This window comes from Psittacula echo, assembly GCF_963264785.1.
Source record: "Psittacula echo genome assembly, chromosome: 7".
NCBI classification, from domain to species: Eukaryota; Metazoa; Chordata; class Aves; order Psittaciformes; family Psittacidae; genus Psittacula; species Psittacula echo.
Genome location: NC_137740.1, coordinates 17,350,683 through 17,363,644, shown reverse-complemented (window position 1 = coordinate 17,363,644; position 12,962 = coordinate 17,350,683). Strand labels below are relative to the sequence as shown.

Below are 12,962 nucleotides of genomic sequence, written 5' to 3'. Positions count from 1 at the left end.
GACAGGACTAAGTTGGCTGTAACATTTAACCTCAGGCCCCTCTTGGGGAGACACACAGCCCCAGGGCCTGAGATTCCTTCAGCTTACAGTTTTTTTTCCAGAATGGAGAGGCTGGCTAGCAGAAGGCAGATGCTCTACCTTCCACTGGGCTCCTTGGAGACATAACCGCCCCAGCAGTGGCATAGAGCAGGACAATGAAGTCCTGCCCTGCTTTGCCCTTAATGAAATGGGGTTTTGCATGCTATCGATGCTAACTTTCCTCGCCAGCCACTGGAACAGCCGGAGGAGTTTCCACCTCCCAGACAGCAGAAAAGCAAGGAGGAACCAAGACCACCACAGCAAAGCCCCACCTCCCAGACTAACTTGCTTTGGGGAATAAACCCCCATGCTTTCTATGCAAAGGTCTGGGGTCCTGACAAGCAGCAGCTGAAACAAGAATGAGAAACAAAGATAAGAGGGTAGAGATTTGTCCTGAAAGCCACACCAAGGCAGGAAAGGGGAAGGTCCTGAAGCCTTCATCACTGAGTGTCACCACCTCAGCTGGGAACACACACATCTACTAAGGTGTTTGGCCAAGCGATGGTCACACAGACGAGCAAGGGGTAGCAATGTGCTGTAACTGGTGCTTGGCAGGGTTCACTGGTACACAAACTCTTTGGGGCACAGCCAGTATTTGCTTAGAAAATACCTTCCAGCATGCTACAAGCAGTAGAGTACAGAATATTTCTGCACCTACATTTCTCAACGAGGACTTGCTGGTTTCAGGGGCAGCAATTTCAAATATCCCAAAGTATGGATTTTTATAAGCTAACACTGAAGTCCAACACAGCAAAGCCCCACTTGAGCAGGCACAACATCCAGGCAATGAGGGCTGTACATTTAGCCATGTGTTTCTAATGATGTTCGTACCCAGCAGAGTCAACACTGTGATTTCCTCCATAGGTTTCAGAGGAAAAGCTACTAAAATATTTGGGGCTGGCCAGCAGTGACAGGGCAGGTTGGAAGGGAGCTGTGGGGTTACAAATCAGCCCTTGTTTGCCAGGAAGAAGAAAGTAAGATGATCCTACCTTCTTAGGAGAGAAAACACCCAAGGTGCCTCCATCCTCCCTCATGGCCACCCCCATTTCAGCAAGCAACGCTTCCCTGAAGGAGCAAGGGAAAAAAGAGCCTGTCAAAGCCCCATGAGTCCCTGTAGCCATCACTAGACAAGCTCAGGACAGGACCTGAGCTCATGGGATTGCTCCATAGATCACAGCTGTAGGGCTTGCTTCAGCTCTTTTAATGTCTCAGGAGGGTTTCTCAGAGCAGACCATGTCTGTGCAGGCTAATGTGGTGGACACTGGTGTGCTCAGGTACAGCTGGACAGTCAAATTGCCAGGTGTCCCAAGAGGGGAGGAGGGGAGATGCCTGAGGACCCCCATCCCATGCCATCCCTTGGAATCCCATCCCAGTCCAACCCACCCACCTTTCCATCCGGATTGCTTCTGTCCTACGCAGCTTCTCCTCCCATGTCTCATTCAGCTCTGCAATGATCTTCTCGGTTTCCTGGCAAGCACAGAGTTATCAGGGGTTAGGACATCCTCCAGGCAGCACACCTGCCTGCTCTGCCTGGCTCTGGCTAGCCTGCCGCAGTGGGACACTGGTCCAAGTTTCAGGCTGGTTTATATGAGCCACAGCAACATTCATCCACATCTTTCCATCATCCCCATCCTCAAAGAGGAATGAAGACCAGCTTCTCCATCCCCTTGCTGCCAGTCTGCTCTTGTGCCATGCTGAGCCAGGAATACCCATCTCAAGCCAGGAGTGCCCATCCCACAGGGCAAAGGCAGCAGTCACCCCATAGGGAAGACAGCAGCACCCTACCATGCCAAGTCCTCTCCCATCTGGAAATCCAGAACACTGGGCAGCTCTGGGTCTGTCCGCACTGCAAGAGCACACCCTAGCATTGCTTCCCACAAACGTTCCCAAATGGGTTTCCAGAAAATACCAAGCTCCCTCCACAAGCCTGAGTGCAAGAGCATTGAGCTGAAGCCTCCACAGTGCTGGGCACCAGTCTCTTACCTTGAGCCTTTCAATCGCCTCTTCGCTGCCTGGAGCAAACATGATGCGCTCATGGAGGCTGGCGACAGAGGCTGCACGGCTGGACAAGGCCGACAGGGATGAAGAGGGGCTGATCCCAGCGATGGCATTGGTCACTGTGGAGAGATTGTCATGGCGGTGACTCAGCTCTGTCCCTCTAGCATCATTATTGTTCTCAAAGTCGGACACATCTAAGGGTGAGGAAGGAGGGATGGGCCAGGGAAAGACACACGGACAGGAAAAGAGAGAGAAAGAGAAAGACAGAGACAAGAAAAGCTGTTGGAAAAAAAAAAAAAAGTGGCTGGATGCATTGAGAAGAAAGCCAGGAATTACAAGGAAAAGGCACGTGCAACAGCAGAGCAGCGCAGGCAGCAGCAGGGTAAGGGCATATGCATGTCTCCCCCAGCCCAGGCAGCCCCCACAACAACAGCCCTGGAGACTCCCTAGACTCATGTGGATGCTTTTTTGCAGCACCAGATCTTGCAGCCATCAGGTCTATGATCAGCCTCCCTCCCAAGAGTGCCACTGTCCCTCTTGTCCTCCCCCAACTAACACAGCACAGATGATTTTCCTTGTCCAGCTGCCCCAGACTAGCTGGATTTGGGGGCAGAGAATGAGAAAGGAAGGAGAGGAAAGTTGGTGGCCTTCCGCCCTACAAAAGGGTCCAGGGGATGGAGCAGGAGAAGCTGTGGGATCCCCTCCCTGGCAGAGTCCAACCCCTGGCATGTTGAAGCATCACCCTGGCCAGGCATCCAAAGAGAGCAAAATGAGAGCAAGGTGGTAATACTCCCATTACAGGCAGTGGTAATCAGCTGTCACCAGACCCTGTGGCAAAGGGACCCAGATATAAGAGATGCTCCTCCAGTCCCCAGTTCCAGGGGCTCAGCACGCTGTACCAGAGGCAGGCATGGCACAGGTTATTGGGTGCAGTTTGGTCAGCCATCTCTATCAGCCTGTGTCTGGGGAAGCTGAGCCAGGAGGGGAGGGGGCAGGTTGCCATCTCCTCAGCGGACTCACCGTAGTCTGGCTGCACTGCCTGGCGCAGGGTGGGATGGGGGAATAGTGCTTATCCACAGGCAAAAACCTACTGGCCATCACCACGCATCCCTCTATCAGGAGAGCACCCTACCAGTCCACTCAAACACTGTGCTGGGCTCCAGTCCCAAAGAGCCTCAGTGCCAGCAGAAGCAGCAGTAGCGACAGAAATCCTCATGACAGTATGGAGGAAGGAGTCCCCATGGGGATCAGGCCCTAAGCACGGCAGAGGGGGAGGACGCTGGTCTGTCCAAGCACTGTGCTCAGCCCAGATGCCAACCATGACTCTGCCACCATCGGCTTTGCCTGCTCCCTGGAGACAGCCAGCCTGCAGGCAAGTAGCAGTTGGACTTGATGATCTTAAAGGTCTTTTCCAAACTAGTTGATTCTATGATCAGCTGGGGCTGGCTACGGGAGCCCTTCCCCATGCTGCATAGGTGCCCCCAGGCGCAGCCTACACCTCCCAAAAGCTATGAAGCAACAGAGAGTACCAGTGATGGGGAATACACACATTTGGATCCTCCTGCAGCAGGATGGGCTAAGAAAGAGAGAGAGGGCAGGGAGCAGGAGTAAGACAGTGAGAACAGAACAAGAGTGAGTTCATCTCAGTAGGATACCTGACAACACATGGAGGAGTGGCCACAGGCAGGTACAGCCCCGTGAACCTCTGCCTGGCATGGGATGCTGAAGACAGGAGGGGGAAGGGGAGAAGGGGAGATCTGCTGGTGTAAAGCAGCTCTTCCTGCTTACAGGAGTGGTATGGGGGTTGCAAATGTGCACACAGGGGCTCACCAGAAGCACCCCAGACACACATGGGCAGCATGATGCTGCCACGTGGCCAGCAGATCAGGATGTGGGGCAGCTGCAGGGACGCTGGCCCTGCAGGCAGGGGAGACTCCAGCCTGCTGCCTGGAGCCACTGCCAGAGAGCACCAGGTGACACCTACTGTCAATGATGTCTCCAAGGCCCTGGGCGTAGAGAAGGTCACGCAGGCGTGCCACCTCATCCTTCAGCTCCCGGATGAGCTTGTTGTTGGGGTCCTCATTAATGACAGCATTGCAGCGGATCTGCTTTGCACGGTCAGCGTACCTAGGAAAGCGCAGAGCCCTGAGCAGCAGCAGAAGCAGGGCAAACCCCATCTGCTGGGCAAGCAGGAGTGCTGCCAAGCCCCTCCAGCATGTATGTGATCCTTTGGAGGATCCCAGCACCAGGACAAGCCTTTGGGCTCTTGCCTGAGGTTGCCGGGTCCCCACTCACCAGCCAGGGATGCCACAGAGGTGAGGAGAGCATGTGGCAGTGCCTGGGTTTCACAGACCACCCCTACCCTTGACCACTGTGAAGGTACAATGGTAATTCTTCCTACCTGAGAGTGCTGAGGGTCTCATCGTAGTTGATGTCGGCAGGACTGAGAGCAGCGACCATGGCTGTCCTGGAGTTGCCCCCTGCCCAGAGAGATACACCGCCATCAGGAAGATGCTGGTCCCCACTCCAGGCATCACCCTTCGCCTGGCAGGCGTGCGCACCTCCAAGCCCATACCTCCCACCCGCATCCTCACCCAGGTTCTCCCGCAGCAGCCAGGTCAGCACTGAGTCCCGGTAAGGGATGAAATCCGTCTTCTTCTTCTTTTTGTTCTGGGGATGGAGAGTGGAGGGAAGAGCTGTCAAACTGCCTGCTTTCTTCCAAAGGAAGGTGACAACCGTTCCTCAACCATGGGGACATGGAGGAGGACGGCTCTGCCCAGCCACCATGACCTTAGGCAGCTCTGCTCAGATCCACAGGTCATTAGGAAGGCCTAATGCTGGGTTTTAATGCTGGGTACCTAGAGCCACAGGGTGATAAGCATGCTGAGGGCTCTCAGGCTCCAGAAGTGTGGCTTGGATCCAGGCAGAGCCTCACACCCAAATCACCGTGACCCACTACTACCCATCTGTGTCAAAAACCAACCCTCCTTTTCCCAGCCCAGCCATAGCACCTACCTTGTTCGGCCCCGAATCCTGCAAAGAAAGTAGAAAAACTGTTTCAGTGGGCTGCTCCCCTCATCAGCACCCACCACAGCTCCTCAGCCCCAGGCAGAGGGCAGAAGGCACAGATTCCTGACTGGTTGCTCACCAGCCCAGCTTGTTCCAGCCCTGGGGACAGCTTGGGATGTATCTGCCCATCCCTTGGAACCAGGATGATCAATCCCTCAGAACTAGACCATCCCTGCTAAGCTGAGCCCATTCCCCATGGTGCTGCTGCTCTCCTACACTCCAGCTACCTACCATTTCAGCTAGGGCAGAGATGACTTTCCCCAACGTGGTCAAGGACTTGTTGATGTTTGCTCCTTCCTGGTGGAGAGAGGAAAAGCTCAGATGCTCATGTAATTTCAGAATGGTGTTAAAGCCCAGTGCACCAGGGGAAGGGGGAAGTCCCAGTGCAGGGTGGACAGAGAGCAGCTGCTCTTACTGGGTGACCAGCACCTTCCAACTGGGACGCATGGACCCTGATACAAGAGCACTGAGCAGCTTTCAAACAAAACCCTGTCAAGGATTTTGGCAGTGTAGTGGGCAAGGAACCAGGCAAGGAAAGGAGATGTCACAGCTGAGGATGAGGGGACTGGACACGGCATCCCTGCCAGCAGAATGGGAACTCATGCAAGCTCTCACCTTTAGTCTTGTGCCCTTCGCACCAGTGGAGTCAGCGCGCTCGCTTCCTGCCAGGTCTACCAGGCTGATTTTGCTGACCTGCAGGCAGAGATGAGGCTGTCAGCCCCAGCACAGAGCCGAGGAGGGAGCAAAGACCCCTTGACAGATGACACTGAAAGTAAGGGTGGGCTCTGCAGGGTCATTCTTGCCAGGATTTGGCTAGGAGCAGAGCTAACATCCTTGCAGGCAGAGCTGGAAGGCACCAGCTGCCAAATATCCTGTCCAGGGGCCAGTCCCTTGAAAGACTGTGAGCCCAGTGCACGTCTGGGACTTACCTCCAACCTGTTCTGACCCTCTATCAGGCTGCACCATCTTATCCCAAGTGCTGTTGATAGCACACAAAGTCTTTCCTGGGTTTGCATGGATTCCCCCAGGCTCTGCTCTCACCTTCTCAGTGGTGATGTCTGTCTCGGCGTCATGCCGCTTCTGCGTGAAGATGATGTTGAACACGGCATGGGAGCGGCTGCTGGTCTCGTTCATGTTGGTGGCAGCCACCGTGCTGCAGGGAGAGGAGGACAGGAAAGTTTGACACTCTGCAGGGGACACTGGAGCAGCTGGCGATGAGGCCAGGGCTCATTTCAGGACAGGAAAGGCAAGTCTGGAGGACAGGAGAGGACTCTGGGAGGAGGCATGCAGAAGTCCAGGCTTTTTCCTGCTGGCTTCAGGGCATTTTGAAAGCACGAAAGAGGTAAGGTGAAAACAAGTGGGAGGTACCCAATGCTCAGACAGGAGGGGCCTGCCCCTCTCAGAGCAGCCAGACCAGCAAAGCATGGAAGTTAAGCAGGACCTTCTGGAGATGTCTGCAAGCTCTCCAAATCATGATCATCTCCTGATTCCCCAACTTACCGGGCCTTGTTCCCAGAGTCCATCAGGTCCTGGATATCATTGTAGGAGGTCACAGCCAGCTTGGAAAGGTCCTCAACATATGGGCCCATGAGGGGATGCTCCCTTACTCGCAGGTTCCCCTTGTTCTTGGGGTTCAGGAGGTCCCTCACACGCTCGCAGTATATCTCCATGTAGCTCACCTACAGCAGAAGGTATGGGCAAGTCTAGTGGCTGGCAGCATGCGGATGCTCAGCGCATAGGCAGAATGAGGCCCTGCCAACTCAACCCACATCCAGAGATGGGACCCCCTAAAGAGGGGTCTGCACACCCCCATGGCTTGCAGGCCTGGGTGGGAGGCTGAAGCTGGACTAGACAAAGGTAGGCAATGGGGTGCCTACCTCCACCGAGTAGGACATGTTGTCATTTGTCGTATCGTTGATGCGGGAGAAGAGGTCCTCACACAGCTGCAGAGAGAAGAACCAGGCTGCTCAACCCCCCATCAGAAGGATGCAGATACTCAACCCACAGAGATTTATACCTTCTCACCCCAAAAAACAGAGACCCTGAGTGCTGGGACAGCTCTTGGGGAGCTGGCAGGCCTCCCCCCCACTGATATGGGGGGCTCAGCATACACAGACCCCTCCTGGTACCCTGCTTGTCCAGCATGCGGCAGCTCTCGGTACACACAGCCACTGCTGGCTTGGCACTTGGACTACAGCTTCTCACAAACACCTTGTGTGGCCAGACCATAATTTATCCAGTCTCAGAGAAGTCCAGCATTATGCTTCCTTGTCCCCCTGCCTCCATCAAGCACCTTGCTGCTGTAACAGGGTTGCATCAGACTTTGGCAAAGCCTGGCTCTGGTCCCATCCTACTTCCCTCTTTCCCCCCCAGTCCACTTTCAGTTTGGGCATCCCACTGTGGCCGGGGTAACAGGTAGCTTTTCACCAGGCGCGACCTGGGGGATGATGCCTTGCTGGTCCTTCTCCTGCTTCCCCATCATGGTGTAGGATTTTCCAGCACCCGTCTGCCCATAGGCAAAGATGCAGACATTATAGCCTTCAAATGCATGTTGCAACATCTCCTCGCCAATGTCCCGGTACACTTGCTTCTGAGATGCATAGTTGATATCTGCAGGCTGCAGAGAGGAGGGGGATAAGGAGAAATTTGGCAAGGAGGTCCTCCTGCCCTCCCCAGCCCAGTGCTCCTGGCTTAGGCCTCCTGATGCTTACCGTAGTGTGGGACCAATAGGAATAGTCAAAGCTGAAGCTTTTTGGTGTCTCTTTGGGCTGCTTCGGGTTCAGGATAGCTAGGGGAAAACAGAAGGGAATGTGAGGCCACCCAGTCACCCGTGGTACCCTGCCACCTGCATCCCACTTGTGAAAGGAGAAGGGTGTGGAATTCAGTCTAAAGCAGTCATAGAAAGCAGAACTTGGGAACATCCAGCTCCAAAGATGTGTCCAGAGCTCCCAGACTCAGTCACGGCAGAGGAGGTGGGCACTATGGCCCCAAAGGCTACACCAGCCCAAAGAACCAGGCAGAGCCTTGCCCAAACATCCTGCTGGGCAGTGTGAGGGAAACAGTTCCTTCCTTTGGGCTCCTTCCTGCTTGTGGGAGCCCAGCACCAGCATGGGAGAATCGCAGCCTTCCTTCACCCCACGGCTGGGGGAGTCATGCCCAAGGCCACACACATTGGCACTGTGGGGTGGGAGCAGCCATGGCCCCATCGGGGCTCCCCCAATCCCTCTCCAGCTCCTGTCTCTCCTCCCCTGCTCTTTCTTTTGGGTACCCAGCCCCAGCAGAGTGGTTAATGCCTTGTGTTACACTGCCAGCGGAAACAAGAGCCTGCTTTTTCCTATCCCCTGGTGAAAAGGACGTTGCCATGGAAATTGGAGACTGCATCACTTCTCATCCTCCCTTTCCCCCCCCTCCCTGGGCATTTATGATGGGTTTTTTCTGAAACAACAGATGCGTCAGAAGAAACCCAAATCAGCGGGGTAATCACGAGATCCAGCCACCAGCCATGTTAGGCAACATTGAAATGACCTTGCGGCACAGCACAGCTCCTGTGCCCACAGCCCCCAGCTGCTCCCTGACACTGCTGGGGACAAGGATGCCGCACATTACCAAGGATGATGGAGCTCCCTCCATCACAGCCCCAACCTGCTCTGCCTGGTCCTGGCACTTAGGCAGGGCTTGTGCCCTTGGGATTCAAGCTGAGACCTTCCCAAGTGGCCCCAGGATCCAGCCCTGACCATGAAACTGCAGCATGGTGCTGCCCAGATGCCCCTCACTGTAGGCACGAGCCCAGCACCAAAGAGGGGCTCGGCACTGGTTCCCTGCCTACTGGAGGCAGCGTGACTCATGCTCCAGATGACTACAGCATCCAGGACTAATTAACCAGGAGAAAGGGCTGGGAAGTGACAGCTGCACAGCAACTGCCCATCCTGCAGCTACAACTCACAGAATGGTTTGTGTTGAAAGGGATCTTAAAGCTCATCCAGCTCCAACCCCCTGCCATGGGCAGGGACACCTTCCATTAGACCCAGGCTCCTCAAAGCCCCATCCAACCTGGCCTTGAACACTGCCAGGGATGGGGCAGCTACAACTTCTCTGGGCAACAGAAAACCTCAGCAACCTCACAGGGAAGAACTTTTTCTTAGTATTTAATGTAAAGCTGCTCTAAGCCCCTGAGCCTTCTTCAGACTGAATACCCCCAATTCTCTCAGACTGTATTCATAGGAGAGGTGCTTCAGTTTTCTTGGGCTGGGGACTTTGAAGTCCCCGCTGAGATACAGACTGAAATGGCACCAGGCCATGGGGGCTGCCCATCACTGTTAGTGACTGGTTGGTGTGTTGAAGATGTGTGAGCAGCCATTGCAAAGAAAAGCAGATGCAGAGGCCATGCAAGAAGCCGATGGAGCAACTCCAGTGGCTCCTGGGGTTCCCCTGGCACCTCTGCCATGGTACCCAGCCACCCAGTGCTCAGCCTGGGTCTGTCTCTGCCCTGCAGAAGTGACCCTCACCAGGGCCAAAAATGAGTCCAACGAGGGCAAAAGCAGGAGCAGACAGAATGGGGCAGCACAAGGCAGCTGTTCTACATCCCAGTGCCAGCTCATGCTGGGCACGGGGAGGGGAAGCAACCAGGGATGGCACCGAGCAGCTCCGGGCATCCCAGCTGCAGCTATCCAGCTGGCCCGGCAGAGTAAAGACTGGGACATAGGCAAGAAGGGAGCACTCCAAGAGCAGCAGTCTCCCGTCCCTGAGCAGAAATATGCTCCCCATGCCACTTTCATTCCAATTTATTTGCCCTTGCTCCATGGCTGGATGTCATGGGTGATTTTTCCCTCTCTTGTGACCAGGCATCACCCCAGGGCTTTTTGCAAAGCTGATGCAAAAGGTCCGTGCTCTGGCCAATGGGGGTTAAAAAAGGCAGGGAGGGCACAGAGACAGGACTGAGGCAGACATACAGACATGAGCAGGATGAGGAAAAACATCTGGAGATGACCCTTGTCTTCACCCTGAAGAGGCATGGCAGAGATAGAAAGTGAGCAAGCACCGAGCAGGATAAAACCCGAGACCCACAGGAGTGAACATAATCGCTATATTTCAAAGCCCACAAGACTCGTGGCTTCAGCTAGAGAATATTAATGGCCTCTCAGGATGGAAGCCAGGGTCGCTTCCTCGCCGTCCTGGTGGGAGCTGCCAGGAGACGGGCCGGGGGCATGCTGGTGGTTGGGCTGGTCGCCGCCGCCGTGCAGAGGCGGGGACGCCACGGCAACAAAGCAGCAGTGTTGGCAGCCGCGGTGCAGCAAGCCAAGGCGTGGGAGCTGCAAGTCCGCGGAGGAACAGGACAGCAGAGAAGGGCTGACCCCTTCCTGCCCCGGTGCCCAGCCCCTCTTGGCCCCCGCGGGGCTGAGTGCATTAGGGACAAGAACAACCCGCGCTGCCCTGGCATGCCCAGGTGTCTCCGAAAATAGCGCTGGGAAGGGGGAGACTTGTTCTCGCCCCACGCAAACATATTTATTTTTGGCTTCTCTGCAAGGAGCCGGGGGCCCGAGACAGCCCCGCTCTGCAGAGGAGCAGTCGGCGATACCGCGTCCCCTGCCTTCCCCAGCCAGCAGCAGGAGCAGGAACCAGAGCCTCCCTGGTGCCTGCCCCCAGGCCGAGGGGATTAGCCGACGGTGTGTCCACTCATGCAGAAAAACCTCGCCGTCAGCAGAGGGCTGGCCGAGGGCTGCCCCTCCGCCTGCCTGCAGCCCTGCCAGCCCTCCCAGTGCAAGCAGGGGTGAAGGGCCAGGGGCACCGCCTGGGGGGGCTCAGTGGAGCAGGACGGCCACGCACAGATTGCTCTGAGCAAACATGGCCATGGCGGAGATGAGGGATGCCCAACGCTCTTGACCGGGAGTGGCTTCCTTGCCATGAAGGGAGCAGCTCTGCATCACGGGCAGACAGAGCATCGCTGCATAACAGGGCAGGGAGAGTCCCGCCCCGGGATGCCAGAGACCAGCAAATGCTACCTTATGGACCCACAACTCCTCATTCCTCCTCCACAGGTCCAGGGTAAGCAGGGGACCCAGCAGGACCACAGAGCCACCCTGCACCTTTGGGTGCCCTCCTCTCCCTCTCTCTCACTGTGGGTGTCACAGCACCCAGTGGCACACACTGTGGGGGTGGCTGGCGCCAGTGTTTTGCCCACCACCGTCTGTGAGGCAGGAAGCCCTAGGCAGACAGGCAGGGAGTTATTTTAGGCTCTATCCCTATCTGGTGGCTTCCACAGTGAAAGAGAAGGCTGCCTTCCCCACCCCATAGATCCAGCCCATATGCTGGGCTGCATCAAAAGGAGCATGACCAGCAGGTCAAGGGAGGGCATTCTCCTCCTTTACTCCAGTGTCTGAGATCCCCCCCACAGTCCTGTGTCCAGCTCTGAGACCCCAACACAAGAGGGATGTGGAGCTGCTCAAGTGTGTCCAGGGGAGGCCATGAAGATGCTTCGAGGGCTGGAGCAGCTCTGCTATGGAGTCAGACTGAGAGAGCTGGGCTTGTTCAGCCTGGAGAAGAGAAGGCTCCACAGAGACCTTAGAGCAGCTTCCAGTGCCTAAAGGGGCTGACAAGAATTCTGGCAAGGGGCTTTTTACAAGTGCCAGGACAAGGCCCTTGACAGAACAAGGGGGAATGGCTTTGGGCTGAGAAATGGTAGATTTAGATTAGATACTAGGAAGAAATTTTTCCCTGTGAGGGTGCTGAGGCTCTGGCACAGGTTGCTCAGAGAAGCCGTGGCTGCCCCATCCCTGGCAGTGTTCAAGGCCAGGTCGGACAGGGCCTGGAGCAACCTGGTCTAGTGGAAGGTGTCCCAGCCCATGGCAGGGGGTTGGAACTGGATGAGCTTTAAGGTCCCTTCTAACTCACACTGTTCTATGATTCTACAGTTATTTAAAGAGGGGCAAATGCCAGACAGACGTCTGATTGGACAAGAAGTCCCAAGCTCCTGTGCTACATTTCCCCCTGCCCAAGCACACGATTCCCTCGGCAAACCCTGCTCCCACCCCTCCATGCTGCATGGTTCCCCACGGAAGCAGGGACGGGTCCCGGCACAATGTGGTGCATGGTACCTGGGAGCCAGTGCTGTCAGGAGCCGCTCACTGGCTGGTGCACCGCTTCCACGCTTGGCCAAGCAACCACAGGCTGGGCATCCTCAGCCCCACATCCATGCACCAGCATTTCCAGGCTCTTCTGATTCTCCCCCTACCCCGTCACCTGCTGGGGGATGCTGCCCCATTCAGTATCACCAAAACACAAGGGCTCAGTGCCATGTAGATTCCGATGCTGCCATTTTAACAGCAGGACTGCATTTCCCTGTGGGAAACATGGCGACCCACCCCCCAGACTCCCTCTTCCAAAGGACTCCAGGCATCCACACCAAAGATCCAGCACCCCAATGCTTGCTGCTGCAGCCTGACCACACATGCTCCTACCCAGGCAGCACCCAAAACCTCCCCGAGCCCCTCTGTTACCAACACTGGCACTCACTGGTGGTGCTTCCTGACATCTGGATAATGCATTTAGATTCCCGGCTCATCTCCCGGGAGTTGAATGGCCGGACACGCACTGCCACCTTCACAGATGCTCCCGCCATCGTGCCGGCTAGAGGTGGGTCCTGCTAGCAGGAAGCAGCGGCTGTCCTGCAAGGAGGCAAGAAATGGGAGTTAGGAGACCTCACATCCCAGTCCCCATCTCGTGTGTGTCTCAGACAAATGCCTGCGTGACAAAACCTCCAGGGGACACTGGGTTGCCTCTGCTTGAAAGATGACATTCTGTTGCATCCCTTGATCTGCCCA

At 55.8% G+C, this 12,962-nt stretch overlaps 1 protein-coding gene across 10 annotated transcripts in view; it reads right to left on the bottom strand.

Moving 5' to 3' along the window:
• The window catches only part of KIF1A (kinesin family member 1A), a gene marked incomplete at both ends in the record, with an annotated part of 32,758 nt that extends 19,998 nt beyond the window's left edge, over positions 1 to 12,760 (bottom strand). For 7 of the 10 annotated variants that reach the window (XM_080623282.1, XM_080623283.1, XM_080623284.1 and 4 more), the window contains 15 exons: positions 1,068 to 1,143; positions 1,466 to 1,545; positions 2,062 to 2,195; positions 4,061 to 4,203; positions 4,478 to 4,556; positions 4,671 to 4,746; positions 5,092 to 5,109; positions 5,377 to 5,442; positions 5,761 to 5,838; positions 6,187 to 6,298; positions 6,646 to 6,824; positions 7,023 to 7,088; positions 7,583 to 7,762; positions 7,857 to 7,933; positions 12,655 to 12,760. In XM_080623282.1, coding sequence (XP_080479408.1) covers positions 1,068 to 1,143; positions 1,466 to 1,545; positions 2,062 to 2,195; positions 4,061 to 4,203; positions 4,478 to 4,556; positions 4,671 to 4,746; positions 5,092 to 5,109; positions 5,377 to 5,442; positions 5,761 to 5,838; positions 6,187 to 6,298; positions 6,646 to 6,824; positions 7,023 to 7,088; positions 7,583 to 7,762; positions 7,857 to 7,933; positions 12,655 to 12,760 — 1,470 coding nt within the window. Of the gene's footprint in view, positions 1 to 1,067; positions 1,144 to 1,465; positions 1,546 to 2,061; positions 2,271 to 3,625; positions 3,653 to 4,060; positions 4,204 to 4,477; positions 4,557 to 4,670; positions 4,747 to 5,091; positions 5,110 to 5,376; positions 5,443 to 5,760; positions 5,839 to 6,186; positions 6,299 to 6,645; positions 6,825 to 7,022; positions 7,089 to 7,582; positions 7,763 to 7,856; positions 7,934 to 12,654 lie in introns of all 10 variants that reach the window. The other 3 variants (XM_080623285.1, XM_080623286.1, XM_080623280.1) reach the window with 2 other exon arrangements.
• Positions 12,761 to 12,962: the final 202 nt, after the last annotated feature.